Genomic DNA, 21,334 nt, shown 5'->3' on the forward strand with positions numbered 1-21,334 from the left:
GGACAGCTTGGTGCATACTTCCTACGAATAGGATGCGAATTTGACATACATGTAAATTTGACATCACAACTCTTTTTTCGCTGCGATATTCACAAGAGAGTTGAGCACGACTCAACTGCTGCTGAATTATTCCTGGCGAATTTGTGAATTCAACATTTGCATTCGCAGGAAGTATGAATGTGCTTTACTCATCTGCTTATGTCTGAATTGCTTTTAGGTTGAGATAGTCACAAGGTCAGAGTTGAAGTTCCCAGCTGTCACACTTTGCAATAGTAATAAGATCCGCCGGTCAGCACTTGCCTTGTCTAGATACAAAGAAGCTCTCATCATAGACACAGGACAAACACTGCCTTACTATGGTAAGTCAAAAAGGATTACCCATTTTGAAGTCTTCATCAGGCTTGTTACTTTTCAGCTGATCAGCTGATTTCCTCTTTTTCTTTCCAAAACAGTGCCCAAGAAAAATGAAAAAACTCAAGTGTGATCGGCCGATTCCTCTTTTTCGCAATTGGAAGTTGCATGTCTGAGTCTTGAAGTAATAATAATAATAATAATAATAATAATAATAATAATAATAATAATAATAATAATAATAATAATAATAATAATAATAATAATAATAATAATAATAATAATAATAATAATAATAATAATAATAATAATAATAATAATAATAATAATAATAATAATAATAATAATAATAATAATAATAATAATAATAATAATAATAATAATAATAATAATAATAATAATAATAATAATAATAATAATAATAATAATAATAATAATAATAATAATAATAATAATAATAATAATAATAATAATAATAATAATAATAATAATAATAATAATAATAATAATAATAATAATAATAATAATAATAATTCACGCAGGTCGTGAACCTTAAGTCATGAGTTTCGAGTCATAAATCTCTAAGTATAAGTTATGAGTTTCTTGTTTTATTACTCGTGTGTCAATGTTGTCGTTGTTTGAGTCAAATATGTAATTATAAACTTAGGTGCCTATTTACTGACAAAATTTATATTTTGCCACATTTCTAAAGCACCGTGCTTTGAGGGGGACTTCAGCTGTTCATTAAACTCGCTGTGTCTAAAGCCGTTCTTAGTATGTGATGGAATCAACCATTGCGGAGATTTCAGCGACGAAGATTCCTGTATATATGGTGAGTAATTTCCTCGTACGTCAAGAAACTGTCATCTTAAAGAGATAAAATTGAATACTTGTGGCCAAACTTGAAATTCTTTAATGAATCTTTCCTCCATCTATTTTACACAGAAAACTGCGATGACGTGACTGAGTTCAAATGTAATAAAGGCAGCCCCGCTGGAGTCTGTATTAGCAAGAGCCTCAAATGCAACCGCAAAAACGACTGCTACGATCAAGATGACGAAACAGGTTGCCGTAAGTACATCAAGCCAAACCAGTCAATTAAAAGGCCTGTCTTAATCGTGGTGTGTTGTGGCTTAATGGATAAGAGCACTGGACTCGAATCGTATCGCGTGATGTGGCACAATTGTTTCAGCCGTTGTTCTCGACCAATAGGAATGAAGAAACTGTCTTATAAAAACAGGTGCAAGCTTGCGTGTCACACCCATGTTTCAACACTTTTTACTGGTCATAAACAAAGGTTTATACACACCAACGTGACACGCTCTCCACCTATAGGAATAGTGCAACTGTGGAGTTTATGAATGTTTGTTTAATAATGTGTCCATCTGCTCTCAAGACTCATCTGTTTAAAGACACTGGACACTATTGGTAATTGTCAAAGACCAGTCATCTCACTTGGTGTATCTCAACATATGCATAAAATAACAAACCTGTGAAAATTTGAGCTTGATTGGTCGTGGGAGTTGCGAGATAACTATGAAAGAACAAATCACCCTTGTCATTCGAAGTTGTGTGCTTTCAGATGATTGATTTCGAGACCTCAAATTCTAAACTTGAGGTGTCAAAAACAAAATCGTGGAAAATTGCTTCTTTCTCGTAAACTATGTCACTTCTGTGGGAGCCGTTTCCCACAATGTTTTATACTATCAACCTCTCCCCATTACTCGTTACCAAGTGAGGTTTCATGCCGATAATTAGTTTGGGTAATTACCACTGCCTTTAAGGTAAACATCAACCAGTCATTTTCAACATTCATACTTTTATCCCTTTCGTTTGAACTGTTTTTTTTTGCATCATGGGCGAGTGTCATGTGTGCCTTTTTGGACAGATACTGTCTCGTTACAAGACTCACATTATTATTATTATTATTATTGTTGTCTATCTTTTTCCACACAGAATGCAAGGCTTCTGAGTTCCAATGCACAAAAGGAGGATGTATTCCCAAATCACAGCGGTGCAACAAGAGATCGGACTGCGTTGACGATAGCGATGAAAAGGACTGCAGTAAGTTTTTTTGTCCCATCATTTTAAAGATGTAGTGTATTGTAGCCGAGCAGTTAAGAGTATCTGACTCCAGTTTTGGGTTCAAGTGTGGCTTCGAGTCCCGGTCATGGCACATATTGTTCTTAAGCAAGACTCATTATCGCTAATGCCCTTCAGATGGGACGTAAAGCTGTAGGTCCTGACACTCGTGTCCTTAAAGCCAATGGATACTTCCGGTAAACATTATTGTTCAAAGGCCCACACTTCGTGTATCCAAACTGACATACAAACCTGTGAAAATTTAGGCTAAATCGGTCATCGGAGTCCAGAGAAAATAACGGGGAAGTCCCACCCTTGTTTCAGCACATTTTGCCGTGTCAGGACGTGTGTTTAAGATAAATCTGTAATTCTCGACAACGAGAATTGATAATTGTTTTAATGTTTTCTCGAAAAGTAAAGCATTTCATGGAATGATATTTCATGAGAAGTCTTTCACCATTACGTTCTGTAAACCCTGTAAGTTATTTGTAAATCTGTGAACTTTTTTTTTTTTTTCTGTTCCGAAAGTGTATAATGGCTTTAAGCAAGACCCTTACTCATTATTGCTAATGCCCTTCAGATGAGACGTAAAGCTGTAGGTCCTGACACTCGTGTCTTTAAGCTAGATACTTAACCAAAATCTCTTTTCTTTGGATGGAACAGAAATAACATGAAACAGAAAATCTTGTTTTGTGCTAAGAAAAACTTTCAAATTCAGACAAAACTTTTACTTTGACCTCTTTATGTGAATGGAAGTAGTTCAAATCTGGCGGACTTTTGTCGCTGCTAGGGGCATTTGGTTACAAGCCGCTTGCGGCTATTATGGTCTCTTAAGGGTTGAAGCATCCTTTCTCTATGATTAAAGACAGAGTGTGGGGTTAATCCTACAGGATTTGATGCTCTTTTTAGTATATACATGTACATGATGTTTCTGCCCATTTTTTTGTTGTAAAAGTGTAGAAAATAACAAAACCTTTGGACATCAACTCAAGATTTTTTGGGCTAGAAGTCAAACACAGATTAAAGGTAATAAGAATTTTTGAAACATTGATAAATTTTGAAAATAATAAGTTGTTATTTTCTGGTGAGGAAATTTATTTTCAAATTGTTTCATGCAGATCCAGATGACGGCTGTACGGGCATGTTTAAATGCAGCACCAACAACGCCATCGACGCTATGTGTATACCTTTATCCTATGTGTGCGACAAAGACGACGACTGCCCTAACAGCGATGACGAAACTCCGGAAGCTTGCGCGGCAAATATGCCTGCACCAAGTAAGCCCCCCCTCCCTCCTTATTTCATTTAATAAATCTAGTTGTGAAGCCAAGAACGCTCAGATAATAATAATAACCGTATTTATAACGAGCCTTTTGCCAAAGGATACAAAGTGCCAGTTATTCTTACTGCAAGGAGTGGGGCGAATCTTTGAGATGTAAGACCTAATCCTTAAGCACCATGTAATGGTTTACAAGGTGCTGTGGCGCAATATGATGCCAATCGAACTTATTGCTGTAATAGTAAAAAAAAAAACAATGAAAAGAAGAAAGTGGAATATGCTTGCTCTAATTTGCTCTAATTTGCCCCTTTAGGGGGCATGGATGACTTGTGCGTAAAGCGCTCACCTCTCACCAAGGTGACCCTGGTTCGATTACCGGCCAGGGCCATTATGTGAGTTGAGTTGTGCGTTGGTTCTCTGCTGTGCCACAAGGGTTTTCAAGACTATCCGGTTTTCCTCCCATGGGGAAAACCAAACACTTTTGATATTGGCTGTGCTCCGTGGTCATAAATGGGTTGATGTGGCTGGCAGCCAAAGGCGCCCTGGCATGCCTGCTTCTCAAACACGTTTTAGCCGCATCCTTCCCAATTCAGCTCTTTTTAGCTGTGAGGAAGGATGATTAGCCTCCAAAATTATAATTATTATTCCCCGGAGGGTTAATAGGTCCCATTGTTTGAATTGTTTGAGGCTTGCAAAGCTTATTGGGATTCCATTTTGTTTTCATGCTTTTAAGATTTGATTTACAAATGTAACTCTCTTCATGTTTAAAGCGTTGCCTCCAGCGTGTGTTGACGATGACTTTGACTGCGGTGATGGAAGTTGTATCCCTAATTCTTGGTTGTGTGATAGTTACGGGGACTGCCTGAATAACAGTGATGAAGAGGCCACGTTGTGTGGAAGAGGTAAGAACCAATTTCTCCCAATTTTAAAAAATAAACAAATATTAAGAAGAGAAAAACAAACGAAAAAATTCGCTGAAAAATTGTCGTAATTTACTTTTAAGGGGATGTGTGGTCATGATCAAACAAGCTTTTGGAACCGTTTAATGGTTTTAATCCTATAAAATTATAGATAATAATATAGACAATAAAACCTGTGACATTTTCGTTTCAAAAAATTGTAGCATTTTTTTTAGATATGGGGATAGAATCTTTTTCCATAATCACATTACATCAGAGTAAAATGGTCCTCAAAATGCTTGTGACCAAAAGTTAGTACAGTCAGAAGTGGAGATATCTGGACTCTGAAGATGTGACCTGCACATGTAAGACAGAGTCACAAACTATGTATAACCTCCTGAGATGCCCCCTACTAAAGCAAGAATGCAGAACTGAAGTCATACAATGATATTGCTAGGAGCTGTGTTCCGTTCTGGCTGAAACACAATATCTAGTGTGTGGACACGATAAGAAGAAGAAGTACAGTCATTTTGTATTGCAATTAATTTTAGGAGTGATAACCAAACGTATACCTTCCCTGTATTGGTTGATCCCAGTTTCTGACCTTGTGGATTATCGTGACCCTCATTTTCCATTCAATTCTAGATGATACACAGTTTGGGAAGACGAGATGTGAGGATGGGGAGTGGCTTTGTGGCAACGGTTGGGAGTGCATCTGGGAGGAAGAACTCTGCGACCTGTCATTCACTTGTGCAGAAGGAGATGATGAACAAAACTGCAGTAAGCATTGACGAAATAGTCAAACTGTAGGTTGTAATAATACATAGTTCTTATATCGTGCTTTGTCTTCAAGTACGCGCTCATCCTCCAATCAGATTCGCAGAATGGAGTGGTGATAAAAACCTATATTGCACGGCTAATATCACTACCTGCGTCTTGTGTGTTCTATGTCACGCGCCAAGTTTGCTTGGAGATAAATACGTTATCACACACACGCTCGTGGAAATACGGAAAATATAGCGCGTCTGTGTCACGCAGAAGCACCATATTTTTCTGTAATCCACTCGCGCTTGTGTGATAACTTATATTACAGGCATGCAACTTTTCCACGGATCAGCTGATTTCCTCGTTTTTTAATCTCATCAGTCTTACAATTAAAATACTACACAAAATCATTATAATTTTGAAATTTCCTTTTTTTGGGGGGGTGAAGAGTTGCTACCTGGCTTTATCATACATCATCATGGGTGTCTCAAAACATTCAGTTTTCCTGCAGTGTTATCCCTGTCTACAAGGCAGCTAAGGGTTAAATGACTTCTAACTGGCACCCCTTTTAAAACAAAGAGATGACACAATAGACACATGGCTAACATAAGGCTAGATTAGATAGCTCAGTTGGTAGAGCCTAGCATGTAAACCAGGGGCTGATTTCACAAAGCAATTTTTTCAGTATCACCATAGTAATTTGTATTGTGACATCACCATTTTCATAGCAACTACGATTGATTTGCAGTTATGATCAATCTTAAATCTTTGTGAAATCGACCCCAGAGGTCGTTGATTCAAATCAAAATTTCTTACACTGAACACCTTTGGTAGTTAAAGACCAGTATCCTCACTTGGTGTAACCCATTGCATAAAATAACAAATCTGAGAAAATTGGTCATCGAAGTTGCAAGAGAATAGTCCAGCTTTCTCCAGAAGACGATCAAAGCATACTGATCGAAACGTCGAGTTGAAACCAACGGTTCTTTTCAGAACCACCCCAACTCATTAGAGATAGTCATTACATGGTGTTACCGCAAACCTTTCTATATCGTATTTCCACCATGCAAAGTTTCAAATCCTGCTTAAGAGAATATTGAAAGAACGCCCCCCCCTCCTCCTGTTGAACAAGTTGTGTGCTTTCAGATGCCTAAAAAGGCTTCAGGCTTGAATTTTTCAGAGGAAGCCGTTTCTCACAATGTTTCTATACCACATATTAACAGCTCTTCATTTCTCCTTACCAAGTAAGTTTCAATGCTGATAATTGTTTTGAGTAATTTCCAATAGGGTCTAGTGCTTTTAATAGTCAAAATATGTACAATGTGTTTCCATGCATTCCCAGCATGTACCCTTTCAGCGTACGGATCAGCCTCAACCCAGATTCTTGAATGTAGCGGAGAGAGTTTTGCAGATCTCGATCTTGACTTTGAAACAGCCGATACCTTGAGTAAGTGAATCACTTTTACCTTTGTGTAGACCATGTGACCTATGTTTACAAAAAGTGTGACCATGTACATTCTTTGCCTAGTCTGGCAGGCAAGATGCTGCACTGGTCCAATGGGAAAGTTGACATTTTGTGTCATAATTTCCACTTAAATCCAAGAGTTATGAAAGTAAAATCTGGACAAGTTTTGAGATGTGCCCCCTTTCATCATATCAAAGGTTGATGAGAATTGGACAGTGCAATCTCCATTAAATATAAGATTTTATGTTTTGTTCCATTGAGCTATGTACAAATTGTGCCTGCAGGAAGTCCACACTCTGTGGCTATTTTGTAAACAGGTGATGTCACAGGTCACATCATCTATATAGACCTTATGTATTGACATCATCCAGCGGCCATCTTAGTGGAAAAATGGTGACGAAACAATCAACACACACAGATTTGTACGCGCGACGCACAGGATTGGCCAATGAACAACCTCCTTTTGACCTCTAGGTGAGGGCGCCCTACTGAAATGACATCATGTGCATAAGTTCTATTGAAAGCTTGAATACTCGAAACATCATCTACATGTAAGATAAAAAATGACCAAGCAGATGCAACCAGGCTTATCAACATAGCCTCATCTACAGGCAACCATTCGTCAGAGTTGACTGCTACCTTTATAGCCCCTTCAGTGGCTGCAGTCACTGCAACAAATCTGCAAGCACACGGCAGAACATCAAGCACAAGGCAGACTAGGACTCCTAGACAAATCAGCAATCATCATACACACACGAACAAGATCACCCCATCAAATGGAAACAAGCCCAGCTCATCGCTCCAGTCAAGTTCTGGCACCAAAATAGAGTTAGGGAGGCAATCAAGATCAAGGCCCACAACACAGTTCCACAAGACATCGGATTCTTTATCAACGACATCTGGTCACCACTTCTCAAGCCAACACTTCCAGCAGCAGCTCACCACAACAATGACACACTCCAACGCACACACATCCAGCCAGCAACCAACTCACACGCTTCACCGGACAAGAACAGCTTCGATCCTTCCCGCCCAAAAGTGCATCCCTCCAGCCATACATAAGCTCCACCACCTCCAGTATCCCAGCATTCTGCTGAAGACGAGCAGAGTATACTGTTTGATACGTCAAGACCAAACTGGCTATTTTCAGAGCCACCATTCCTTCAAAAGAGTTTTTACCCATGGTTGTACCCGCAAGTTTACTATTAATATTTATATTTATAGTTGCTCTTAAACCTGGAAGGGTTCTAGAGAGAAGCACTGTCAGCTATAAGAGAGATGGAACTTCCAATCTCTCTCAGAAATCAAATTGACAATATCACCTTCTTATACAGCACAATCTTGACTGCATAAGCACGGAGCACAAATGGAATTTTGCAACCAACCCTCTCCAGGATTGCCAAACGTATACCTTCCATTTAAAAGCGAAGAAATATCACACCCATCTATCGCCCTAAATTATTGCCCAAATTCATTCTGGTTTTAAAACGTCAAATAGTGATGTCAATAATCTTATGGCTTGCATTTGTTCATGTTAGATTGTGCGTTTCAACTTTCAACATTAATTGATTTTCAGGGTTTTCCTCGATGAGTTGCTTCAACAACTTCTTGCCCACCGTGCCTTCTAATACCTGGCGGTGGGAGTCCTATGTTTGTACGGGCAATCTCATCTGCAGCAACTTCAACAACTTCCCTGAACCTTGTGCAGGTAAGTTTGAGAAAAATGTCTCCGCTCAATTTTTGTTCTCGACTTACAGTTTTTATATTAATAATAATAATAACCAGTTTTATATAGCACTTTTCACACCAAAACGGCGAAAATCTGGTGTGCTTTTTTGGTCATCACTGCCATTCAACCATCATACTCGGAAATGCCTGTTGTTTAGGTTGTGCTGTTTCGCAGATCACTGTACCAAAAGCGCTTCCAACATTATTACCCCTGGTCACTGGGCCTTAATTAATTCCTTTTATGCCCTGCCGGTGAAGCAAGCCACAGAAGGACTTAGCGTATCAACTCCAAACTTGGTTTGTGGACGGTTCTTTGGATCCCCCCAGAAGCCTATTGTCTTTGGACCCCCTAGGTCAAAAGTAAAAATCATTATGGCCAAATCAGTAATCAATTCTCCAAAATTGGTTAGTGAACTGGTCTTTTTTGGATCCAATGGAACTTGGAAGCCTTTTTGGACCCCCCCCCCCCCCCAGGTCAAAATGTAAAGATCATTTTGGCCAAAACGGAGGTCAACTCCCAAATTTTGTTAGTGGACTGGTCTTTGGATCCCCCAGAAGCCTATTGTTTTTGGACCCCCTAGGTCAAAAGTCAAGGTGATTATGGCTTAAACAGAAATGTCCTCCAAGCGATAACTCAAGAATGAGATTAATCTCAGCGGGGCAATTGTGTTTGTCAACACACCATTCTTGTTTTGAACTGAAAAGGTCCCCCCTCCTTAAGGCCAAACGGGTGAAGGCTTCAAGTATGACAAGTGAAAAATAAACATAGAAGGCTGTCGTTCAGATTTCTCTGAGCTAAGCTTGGGCGATATCACGATATTATCGAATATCGCGATGTTAATTTGGACACGATTTCAATATCGGATGGATTTGGTTTTAATCGAAATATCGATATATTGCGATATATCGCGATATATCGCGATAATCGCGATAATTGCGATATATCGATATATCGATTAAATATCGCGATGTATTTGCTAGCTGATACCCCATAGATTTGGAGTAAAACCAGAAGAAAAGGCCATTAGAACACCTCTCTTATACTAGGACTGTCTCTTCTACAACTTTCACTTGGAGTTTTAAGACTGATGATGTCAAATTTCATTAATCGCGATTATATCGAATATCGCGATATATTGTCGGCGATATATCGTGAATAAAATGAATCAATATCGCCCAAGCTTACTCTGAGCCAACAGCGAGGATCTGGGCCCAACTACATGACGCTACTTACCACCAACTTCTGCGTGTACTATTGCTGTTCTCTCTTTACTTTGCAAAACGCAGAATTTCTGCGCTAGCTTTGTAAGCAAAGAATACCTAGTATTGTAGAGTTCACATGCGCACAATCAAAAATCTCCTGCTCACCCGCGAAATACACTTACGGCATTAAGCAGAGCCATGACATTAGGCCCTTGGTTTTAAGATGAAAATGTTTACAGCTCTGCCTTAACCCACTCATGATCACTCTTTCATTTTCAAAGTTACCCACGAGTGCTACACAGCTCCTAATGCCCAAGATTATCGCGGTAATGTGAGGACCACAACAAGCTCTGCATTTTGCATGGATTGGAGCATGGACGTAGCAGTCGACGCTGGGTTCTCTCTCGGTATTTATCCCGAGTTGCTTGGATCAACCTGTCGTAACCCCGGAGGTCTGCGACAAACTGCTTGGTGCTTTGTAGAGGGAGCAGTGTCTGCCGCGGACTGGGAGTTATGCGATGTCGGACAGCCTTCGACAACTTGTCATAATGGTAAATAATAATAATAATATTAACAGATTAAAAACAATATTAATGAATTCATACATAGGGTTAAAGCCATTGGACACTTTTGATAAACAGTATTGTCAAAGGCCCACACTTCGTGTATTACAACTTATATATAAAACAACAAACCTGTGAAAATTTAGGCTCAATTGGTCATCGGAGTCGGGAGAAAATAACGGGAAAACCCACACTTGTTTCTGCACGTTTCGCCATGTCATGACATGTATGTAAAATAAATCTGTAATTCTTGTTAGCGAGAATTGATATTGATTTAATGTTTTCTCAAAAAGAAAAGCATTTCATAGATTAATATTTCAAGAGAAGTCTTTCACCATTACCTTCTGTAAACCCTGTCAGTTATTTGTAAATCTGTGAACTTTTATTTATTTTGCTGTACCGAAAGTGTCCAATGGCTTTAATCACAACCCTAGGGGCGCGTAAAGCGCTCATTGTTTTTTCTTTTAAAGTATGTGGAGCTATGTTTTTGATTATGTGAGACCTATTACTTTACATAGTATGGTTGAAATGGTTTATAAGGTGCTGTGGCGCAATATGCCGCCAATCAAACCAGGAACACCGGGGCAAACCCCTGCTCTTTACCATAAGTGCACTGGGTTCTCTTACATGACAACACACGGCACCGACGGCATTACATCTTGTCGCAATTCACAAAAAATAATTTTCGCCTCAGTGGGGCGAAAATTCATTTAGCATGCAAAACATATTTTCGTGACATTGTTTTACTCATTTCTCAAACACTGCAGCACCTCAGCAAGTGGTATTAAGCTTTCTACTATCATTACTTTCAAACGGTGTAAGTTTAATGTAAATCTGTGGACATTGTGTTTTGTGTTACAAATAGTGACAGAAGAACCAATATTATGTTATCATATTATTATTTTTTTATTGTTTTTAGGTGTGAGTTTGCCTGTACGATTGGTGGGAGCGGCAAACGGAGAGGGTAGAGTGGAGGTTCAGCACAATGGGTTATGGGGCACAGTCTCTGACGCTGATTGGACAATGGAAGATGCAACAGTGGTGTGTAAACAACTCGGCTTCACAGGAGTAGCAAGTACGACCCCGAGCTTCCCACCAAGTACAGACGATGTCTTTATGTCCCAGGTAACTCAAAAGCAAAAAAAATTGGGCTGTCGACCCAAACGGACTGCCACCAGGGGCTCGTTGCCACCTACTCATAAGGCTGAAAGTGGGTACACCGAAGAAATAGAACCCAGAGAACGCTGAGTTTCTCATTGTGCGTGCGGTTTCGTTGTGAGACCATTTTTATGGACGCGCACACGCCATTTTTGTTACGCATGTATGGCCAAATAATTTGCCATACAATGACATCATCGCTGACCAATGAACACACTAGAAAAGGTATTATGTGCGCTGACATCTTGCCATTTTGCCATACAAGCGTGTCACGCAATGATCATTTTGCCATACACGCGTATCGCGCGGTATTGATTCGCCGCGTCCACAGACGACACAGAGGGTGGCCGAGCTCAGCGTTCTCCGGTGTCTTAAGAGTGTAGGCACTGGTATCGTCCACTAGGAGCCTTGCTGGTAGAGCTGAATGCACCACGAAGCAAGTATGGTGAAGTGCCTTGCTCAAGGGAACAAGTGTCACGACAGGGGGTGCATTTCAAAAAGAGTTGAGACCACTCTTATCTCAAGTTAGGATGAGTTACTCGACCTTAGTTAGGACTCGCCCTAACTCTTTGTGAAAATGACCCCAAGATTCAAACCCACACTCTGCTGATTATAGAATCACTTGAGTCCGATGAACTAGGCTTCTCTGCCACGATATGCCATGATTCAGATTATCCAATATCCAATTTGTAATTGCATTTAGATTATAGAGTGTTTCATCCACAGATAATTATAAATAGCGCCCTCTATTGTCAACTATCTTGCTTCACCAACATGGCTGTCTAGCAGAAACAAAAGCTAAGTTTCAGAGCGCATAAAAGATAAGTCTGTCTCTACTTCCACCTTATTTATAAGGCAATAGTGAAGACTCTACATAGAGTATACAATTGTGTCTTTATCTTGCAGAAAAGTTGTTAAAGAGTGTCTCAAAAGACATATTTTGTTCTCTCTTCTCCTCCCCAAAGGTGAAGTGCACCGGACATGAATCCTACCTAGTGGACTGTTACTATCATGTCGTCAATACATCAGAGGGTCTTGACCATAGCATGGATGTTGGTGTGTCTTGCTCAGGTGAGGGAGGGGCCTCATTCAAAATTTTTAACACAAGATTTTGTCTCTGTACCACAAAATTCATATTCAAGTCTCTTCCACAGGTTTTCTATGACTAATTTACTTGTGTTTGTTTTGTTTGTGATTGTTTTTGGTTTGACAGCGCTTTGAACACCCAGCAGGGTGGCATGTCGTGGCCGAGGGGTTTAGAGCACCGGATTCAAACTCTGGTGTATCAGATCAGCAGAGTGTGGGTTCAAATCATGGTCTTGACACTTGAATATTGATAGCCTTTCATTATGATAGCATCAGCATTCACTGCCTGCTTATGTTAAACTTAAAGAGCCAATTAAGGATGATTTCAATATTTCAACCGTTACTTTTTTTATGGCCAAATAGACATCGCAGATACCGGTTAATAACCATTTTACTCTCAAAATTTGCATTTAGTAATGAATCACCCGAGTCAAAAATACACCCGGCCGCGCGACTTTTTCAGCCGAGAGTCAAAAACAGCTTATCTATTGACGCCGGTGACGATATTCCCCTAATTGGGTTTGAACACAGTTCTCTTGCTTTGGCAAACTGAGGGCGCTATTTTCCACACCAAATAGCCGCCACTGACGCTACGATTCCTTTGTCGCTCAGGTTTATTTGACCCCGCGATTTTTTTTAATTTGGCTAGAAGCGTTCTGTAGAAAAAGCATTTTTACCATGTTTTGACTTGTTATATTTTTGTGTGTTTCCTATGGACTCCAGCTATTAGGAAACTGTAATATCTATATATTTGAGATCATCCTTTATTGGCCGTTTAATTTCCTGTTCATATTTGTTGTGTTGTCATTTAGCCCTCGGAAAAGACTTTGCCAGGGTCGAAAACGTCAAGGTCACTAAGTATTTTTTTGCGTTTATACCATCGGTTCTTTTGGTTTGTAAGTTGTTCTTTTAGCATTATAATTTCAAACTTTGTTGAAATACTTTTACTTTATTTTATTGTAAACAGCGTCAAGGAAGAAGAGACAAGCAGAAGATGCCATAACTGGTAAGGAAAGTTAAAAATGTAAAAACAAGAAAGAAATTTTTTTTTTTAAAACTAGAGTTTGGGTTTGAGTCCCGGTCATGACACCTGTGTCATTAAGCAAGACACTTTGCCATTATGGCTGCATCCTTTAAAACAGTGGGACATAAAGCCATAGGTCCCATGTGTTGTGTAAAAAGAACCCAGTGCACTTATCGTAAAGAGAAGGGGTTCGCCCCGGTGTTCCTGGTTTGATCGACAACATATTGCACCACAGCACCTTGTAAACCATTATGTGGTGCTATAAACAAATAGTTCTCATACTTCACGGAGGCAACGGAGGCGATTGCCTCCGTTGCCCCTTGTCATTGCCTTGGTGCCCTTGAAATGTTACAGTAAAAATTTACAATTTCCTCATAGGGTGCCCTTTGCCAAGGAGAAAATGCCTTGGTGCCCTTGCCCTTTTAAAAACGAAGCATACAGCCCTGAGCTTGATTTGGTTTATCTTGCCATTTTGTTTTCTTCAGAAACTGAATTCTTGTGTAAAAGCGGAGAGGTTATTCCTGCCTGGCAAACCTGCAATAATTACCCTGACTGTAAGGATGGTAGCGATGAGTACTATGGTCTCCGATGTGAGGACAGCAAAGTCAGTAAGTCCACAAAACCTTAATCTAAAACGATTTCACGGGAGATTAGGGAGTGCATTGTTTCAAGGATGCGTCTCATCTTTTGACAACTTCCTCGGTCAATTAATTTATATTTTAATAATAATGTATTAAGCCCACACCTTTAACCCTAAACACTTAAAGACACTGGACACCTTTGGTAATTGTCAAAGACTAGTCTTCTCACTTGGTGCACATGTATCTCATCGAAGTTGTGAGATAATAATGGAAGATAAAATACCCTTGTTGTGTGCTTTTAGATGCTTAATTTTTAAGTCTTGAAATCAAATTCGTGGACAATTTCTTCTTTCTTGAAAACTAAGATACTTCGAAGGGAGCCGTTTCCCACAATGTTTTATACTATCAACATACCTGTAATGCTTGTTACCAAGTAAGTTTTTATGTCAATTGATTTGAGTAATTACAAATAGTGTCCACTGCCTTTAAAGGTGAGGGTGTCGTGGCCGGGCGGTTTTAATCGAGCATCGAACTCAAAGTCTGGTGGTTCATTGGAATGTGGGTTTGAATCCCGCTTGTGACACTTGTGCCATTGAGCGACACACTAAACCAAAGCTTCTCTCCACCCAGGGGTGAAATGGGTACCTTTGAGGGCAGAGATGGTTTATGTTGGAGCGTGGTAACTGTACACTCCCTTGGTTTAAGGAATAATTTAAGGCCCAGTGACCAGGGGTAATAATGTTCAAAGCGCTTTGTGATACCCTTTCGGGCTGTGATAAAGCACTGTAAAAATCAATTGTTATTATTATGATTATTAAAGGCCAGGCAATGGGTGACTTGCTTAAAATAATGAATGAAAAAAAATTACAATAATAAGATAGTTATGGAGCCCTCGGATTTAAAGGAACACGTTGCCTTGGATCGGTCGAGTTGGTCTTTGAAAAGCGTTTGTAACCATTTTTTATAAAATGCATATGGGTAGAAAGATGTTGTAAAAGTAGAACACAATGATCCGCACAAACACGCCTCGGAATTGTGTGGTTTTCCTTTTACCTCGTCGACTAACACGTCGGCCATTTATGGGGGTCAAAATTTTGACTCGCATAAATGGCCGACCGTGTTAGTTCACACAGTAGAAGGAAAATCACGCAATTTCGAGGCAAACTTTTGTGGATCATTGTATTCTACTTTTAAAACATCTTTCCAACCATATGCATTATATAAAAAACGGTTACAAACGCTTTTGTTTTGACCAACTCGTCCGATCCAAGGCAACGTGTTCCTTTAAATTGACCGAGAATTGTTTGTTTTTGATTAGAGTGTATAACTACAATGAAGGCGTGTCGTAATTCCACAGTGTGCATCCTCCCTTGTCAAGAATGTGATGGTTTTTCAGACTGTCCTCGTGGAACAGATGAAAGGTTCTGTAACGACCCTGCTGGTAAGTAAACAAAAAATTAACATATGAGGCTTTATTTTTTATGTTCAGCCCTGCCTGCAACATAAACCGAAAGGGCTGCGAGTGTGTTTGTGCGTGCATGCATTGTCTGAGCCATAACTCAAGGAGGACTTGGTACATGTATATCAACTCAAATCTTATTAGTTTATTAATTTTGGTTTTCACCCATACACCGATGTGTGTTAGCACTGCATACTCAGTACTTTCCCGAGTCCTGTGACAAAATATCACAGGCACTCGGGTGGAATTCTAACCCACGACCCTTGCAATTCTAGAGCAGTGTCTTACCAACTAGACTATCCGAGGTTGCCCGGCAGCTAGAGGCAGTTCGAATCCTATGTTTTTGGCAGCGGGTACTGCAACGATATAATAGATGTTAAATTTACATCGGGGATAAAGAATATTAATTTTGGTTTTTACCCATACACCGATGTGTGTTAGCACTGTATACTCAGTACGTTCCCGAGTCCAGTGAAAAAATATCACAGGCATGTTACTCGGGTGGGATTCGAACCCACTCAAATCTTGGTTTGTGGATTGGTCTTGAGATCCCCAGAAGCCTAATGTTTTTCAAACCCCTAGGTCAAAAGTCATGATCATTATGGCTAAAACAAAAGCAGTCTTGTCCGAGCGATAACTCAAGAATGAGATTAATCTCAGTGAGGCATTTGTTTTTGGCAACACACTAATCCTGTCTGCTATTAAATAGTGTTGACTAATGCAGGGGAAGGTAAAATTTAAACAGCTACCTGAGCGGAATGTTTTCAACAGAAATTGTATTTGTACTTGTTTATCATGCACTTGTTCACCATTTTAATGTAATTTTGATATGTGTACACTTCTGAACTTTTCGTAATTATCGATTAAAAAATCAGGCCCCTACCTAAAGGTTTTTTTAAAAACTAAAAACACTTCTGCCGTTGAGAGCGGGCGTCAAAGGACAATGCCGCTGCCGTCATTTGTGGGAGTTTGCTTTGTTATACATCCACGCTGCAACAAAGCGGCTTTATCTACTTATGACGTTTGAGAGTGATTACGTAACGGAGCTTTTCGCAAATCTCGCAGAAAAGCTCTGGACAAGGGCATACAAATTGATAGTTTTTTTACACAGTTGAAACCTATTTATAATCATATGACTCGATTTCCTTATTCATCGAAAACATTTTAAGTGGAATTCAGCAAAGTTCACGACTTGACATTTTTGTTCAAGCAGGTCTTTAATGGCAGTAAAATCTTACTTGGTTAGAAGTACAGCAGCTTAAATAGAATGAGCACTTTGAGAATAAATTGGTTAAGGAAAAAACTCATCGGATTTCATCCCCCCAAACTTGCTACTGAGAAGCGCTACTCATTAGTAGCGTTTCTCAGATTGTGTGGACATAATTGCTCCAGATTCTCGGCAATATCTCTGGTTTTCGCATGATCCAATTAGTTCAACTGTTTGGAAAAGGAATTACATTGAGTTAACAGGTGTGAGTTGTTAGAAAAAAAAGATGTTTTATTTTAGCCTCTTTTTTTAATGGAGCTTTCCCGTGTGTTTCTACATGCAGGGACGTGCCCTGAAGGCTATAAGCAGTGTAATAGTGGTAAATGTTACAAGTCTGATAAGGGCTGTGACACCATTGTGGATTGTGACTGCACCGAGGGGGATGATGAGATAGACTGCCTCAATTCCGTTAATGGTAGGTATGACTCCCCGAGTTAACTCTCCTAAACAGTAAAGCACTTGGGTGGTGTGTAGTGCAGAGTGGATAAGAGCACTGAACTCAAGTTTTTCTGATCAGCAGAGGACAAGAAAGTGTAGATTCGTGAATAGAAAATACAAGCCGAATGCGAGTACATTGTCATAACGAATCGACACTTTAGAGTCGCAATAGTAACAACACTACATGTATAGTTAGTCTATCTAATTTCAAATAATGTTGTCAAAAAGCGGTAAGTCACATTTTAGAACTATTTATAACAAAATATATTGGCATACTCAAGTGCTTGCAATATTATCGAGTGCAACGTCACTTTTCAGAACCATCCCAACTCATTAGAGATAGTCAAAACATGGTGTTACAGCAAACCTTCCTACATGTATATCGTATTTCCACCATGCAAATTTCAACTCCTACTCGGCTAGGATGACAATCTACACTTTCAACAATAAAGTGATTTCACAGAAATAGTTTAAAGGAACACGTTGCCCTGAATCGGACGAGTTGGTCTTTAAAAAGCGTTTGTAACCGTTTGTTATAAAATGCATATGATTGGAAAGATGTTTTAAAAGTAGAATACAATGATCCACACACATTTGCTGCGCGAACTAACACGGTCGGCCATTTATGGGAGTCAAAAATTTGACTCCCATAAATGGCCGACCGTGTCAGTCGACGAGGTAAAAGGAAAACAGTGCAATTTCGATGCATGTTTGTGTGGACCATTGCATCTACTTTTAAAACATCTTTCTAACCATATGCATTTTATAACAAACGGTTACAAACGATTTTCAAAGACCAACTCGACCGATCCAAGGCAACGTGTTCCTTCAATACTTTGGATTTGAATTTTCCTAGTTGATGGTCCTTTTGAAAGCGAAACTTGGAAGGACCCTTACCTGGACTTCATACCCAGTGACATTCAAGAAAAATTCCTGACTGAATTCAAAGAGAACTTTTACATCGGACGGCCCTTCAGTCGCGTAAAGAGCGAAGATCCAGCCGACTGGCGTCGCTTTATTACCTTCAGTGAGCTACCGGACTACAGCGACTTGAGAGAGGTTTTAAAGCTTTCGAAACGGGAGATTGCAGAGTTCGGCCATCAATTGGAGGATTTCATACTGGAGTGCAGCTTTAATGGTATCAACTGCCTTGGCCAAACGTATGTTGTTCTTTTTCTTGTGTTTAAAGGGTCTATGTACTTTTTGTAGGACAAAAAAACACAATGTCCACAGATTTACATTAAGCTTACACAGTTTGAAGATAATGATAGTAGAAAGCTTCCCTGAAAATGTTACTAGCTGAGGTGCTGTAGTTTTTGAAAAATAAGTAAAACAATGTCATGAAAATATTTTTTGTCTCAGTGATCATGAGACAAAAATTGTTTTAGCATGTAAAAAAGAATATTCATGACATTGTTTTACTCATTTCTCAAAAAGTACAGCACCTCAGCAAGTGGTATTTTAAGGTACGCTTTCTACTATCATTATCTTCAAATGGTGTAAGTTTAATGTAAATCTGTGGACATTGTGTTTTGTGTTACAAAAAGTACCCAAATCCTTTAAAACACTGTCACCTGAGGGCTCTTAAAAGCCATAATAAACACCAAGTAGTAAGACCTTTGGCGTACTTTGGTTAAACTTCAGAAAGTTTTGGAAAAAGTTTTGAGAACCATGGCGTTCATTGTTAATATTGACCCTAATCACCGGACGTCATCATCATCAGGATATCATGGATGTGCCATACTGGTGGGCAATGTCATTTGTGCGTTATTCAGTGCAGTGTACATTTTAGGCGACGCGGTGTTTACACATAAATAATAATAATAATAATTATAATAATAACGCATTTATAATGCGCCATCTATCTAGTGTACAAGACCCTATTCCGAGGCGCAGAACAAAAAACAATACGTGTACATACACAACAAAAAGAAATATATAGAATATAATAAAAAATTATACAATGAATAATCTACTGTCAAGACATGAAACGAGCTAAGAGGGTTTAAATAAATGAGTTTTCAGCAAGTTCAGCAACTCCGTAAACCTATTGACTACCAAAATGGTGAGTGTGGCACAGTCGCCGAGTGTGACGCACATGCAAGGGGTCAATACATAAGGTATTCTTAGGCTGTGTCCGCAGCATCGACTTCGGCTACAGCTACGGCTAGATCTCGCGTCTGCCTATTCTTCAACACTGGTAGACACGCTGATCTAGCCGTAGCTAAAGCCGAAGTCGCTCTTCCGGGGACGGGACTGTATATTCTCTAGAAGGTGTTCTCTATTTTGAAGACCTTACTTTTTGATTTGTGTTTTCTCTTCCCTAGATGACTCCTAGTCGAGATGTTTTTATTGTCGGGAAAATATGATAAGGAATTCGGCCATGTGGAAGTGTCGTGGCCGAGCGGTTTATAGCAACGAATTCAAACTCTGGTGTTTCTAATCAGTAGAGTGTGGGTTCGAATCCACAGCTGTGACACTTGTGTCCTTAAGCAAGACACTTAACCATTGCTTCGTCCTCCGGATGGGACGTAAAGCCGTTGGTCCCATGTGTTGTGTAACGCATGTAAAAGAACCCAGTGCATTTATCGAAAAGAGAAGGGGTTCGTCCCGTCGCTCCTGGCTGTGGATGCTGTATGCGCCGTAGCACCTTGTAAGGTGCTAGCTAATTGGGTCTCAGAATCCATCACTGTAATAACCTATCTTTCTGAAAGTTTATACTCGGCGCCTTGAGTACCTTGTTTGGTAGATGCCTGCACTATATAAGACTTTGATATTATATCAATATTACTAATTTTATTCTCTCTACTTTTTACGTTTCCAGCGATACGTTTGAACAGATACAGGATGACAAATATGGTAACTGCTACACCTTTAATAAAGCGGTAGAGGGAACCACTGCAAGACATTCATCACAGACTGGGGAGCAGTCAGGTAAGTCTCAGTGAAAGATGTCATCATCATTTCAATACATTTATTTCAATGTTGCCATAAAGTTACATTTGTGTACATCATTAAAGTTAATATACATGATAATGAATAAATAATGGCAAACCACAGATGTAGTCAAGACAATAACAGTTTACACCGAAGTTGAGTAAATAATGACAAACAGGACATGTAAAAACAATAATAATTGTGGCTTCTTATACAGCGCGTATGTCTGTCACCCAGTGACGCTCCTGGGGCTGTAACATACTGTACAGTATTTCCTACCAGATGTTGGACTACGTTTGAATTATGAGACCTAAGTCTGATAGCACCATGTAATGCTTTACAAGATGCTGTGGCGCAATTTGCTGCCGATCGGACCAGGAACCTTGGGGTGAACCCCTTCTATTTTCGATAAGTGTGCTGGGTTCATTTACATGCATTACACAACACATGGGACCAACGGCTTTATGTCCCATCCGAAGGATGAAGCAATGGTTAAGTGTCTTGCTTAAGGACACAAGTGTCATGGCTAGGGATTCGAACCCACACTCTGCAGGCATGCAAGGGCGCCTTTATCTGCCAGCCACATCAACCCATTGTGACCACGGAGAACAGCCAAGATCGAAAGTGTTTGATTTTTCCTGAGGGAAGAAAACCGGATAGTCTGGAAAACCCTTGTGGCACAGCAGAGAACCAACGCACAACTCAACTCACATGTGGACCCGACCAGGAATCGAACTGGGGTCACCTTTGTAAAAGGCGAGTGCTTTACGCACAAGCCAACCATGCCACCAAATAATAATGTTTATGTTACCTTTTGGGGTCTTTCTCTGACCTTATACGTTGAGCAGGATGAATACATCAGTCTGTATGGTCAAGACATAGGTGTACGAGTAGCTGTTACTAATAATGAGATTATTCTGGCACCGGCCGATCAGGGAATCGGTATATCACAGGCATATTTATCGGGTGGGATTCGAACCCACCAAGTTTGCCAGTAATAATGTTCGTCTTTCCTTGCAGGTCTTTCTCTGACCTTATACGTTGAGCAA

General features: G+C 39.7%; 1 protein-coding gene across 2 annotated transcripts in view; it reads left to right on the forward strand.

Moving 5' to 3' along the window:
* The window catches only part of LOC139949120 (uncharacterized), a 34,801-nt gene that overhangs the window by 3,579 nt on the left and 9,888 nt on the right, over positions 1-21,334 (forward strand). Inside the window, exons 4-21 of one of the 2 annotated variants that reach the window (XM_071947523.1) lie at positions 218-359; positions 1,064-1,183; positions 1,297-1,422; positions 2,308-2,415; positions 3,552-3,710; positions 4,483-4,614; positions 5,257-5,391; positions 6,719-6,823; positions 8,418-8,549; positions 10,054-10,323; positions 11,255-11,460; positions 12,459-12,564; positions 13,547-13,585; positions 14,089-14,211; positions 15,503-15,625; positions 17,194-17,325; positions 18,205-18,508; positions 20,173-20,282. In XM_071947523.1, the coding sequence (XP_071803624.1) occupies positions 218-359; positions 1,064-1,183; positions 1,297-1,422; positions 2,308-2,415; positions 3,552-3,710; positions 4,483-4,614; positions 5,257-5,391; positions 6,719-6,823; positions 8,418-8,549; positions 10,054-10,323; positions 11,255-11,460; positions 12,459-12,564; positions 13,547-13,585; positions 14,089-14,211; positions 15,503-15,625; positions 17,194-17,325; positions 18,205-18,508; positions 20,173-20,282 (2,572 nt within the window). The remainder of the gene's footprint in view (positions 1-217; positions 360-1,063; positions 1,184-1,296; positions 1,423-2,307; positions 2,416-3,551; positions 3,711-4,482; positions 4,615-5,256; positions 5,392-6,718; positions 6,824-8,417; positions 8,550-10,053; positions 10,324-11,254; positions 11,461-12,458; positions 12,565-13,546; positions 13,586-14,088; positions 14,212-15,502; positions 15,626-17,193; positions 17,326-18,204; positions 18,509-20,172; positions 20,283-21,334) is intronic. The other variant, XM_071947524.1, reaches the window with a different exon arrangement.

The sequence above is a fragment of the Asterias amurensis genome, chromosome 16 (genome assembly GCF_032118995.1).
Source record: "Asterias amurensis chromosome 16, ASM3211899v1".
Classification (NCBI taxonomy): domain Eukaryota; kingdom Metazoa; phylum Echinodermata; class Asteroidea; order Forcipulatida; family Asteriidae; genus Asterias; species Asterias amurensis.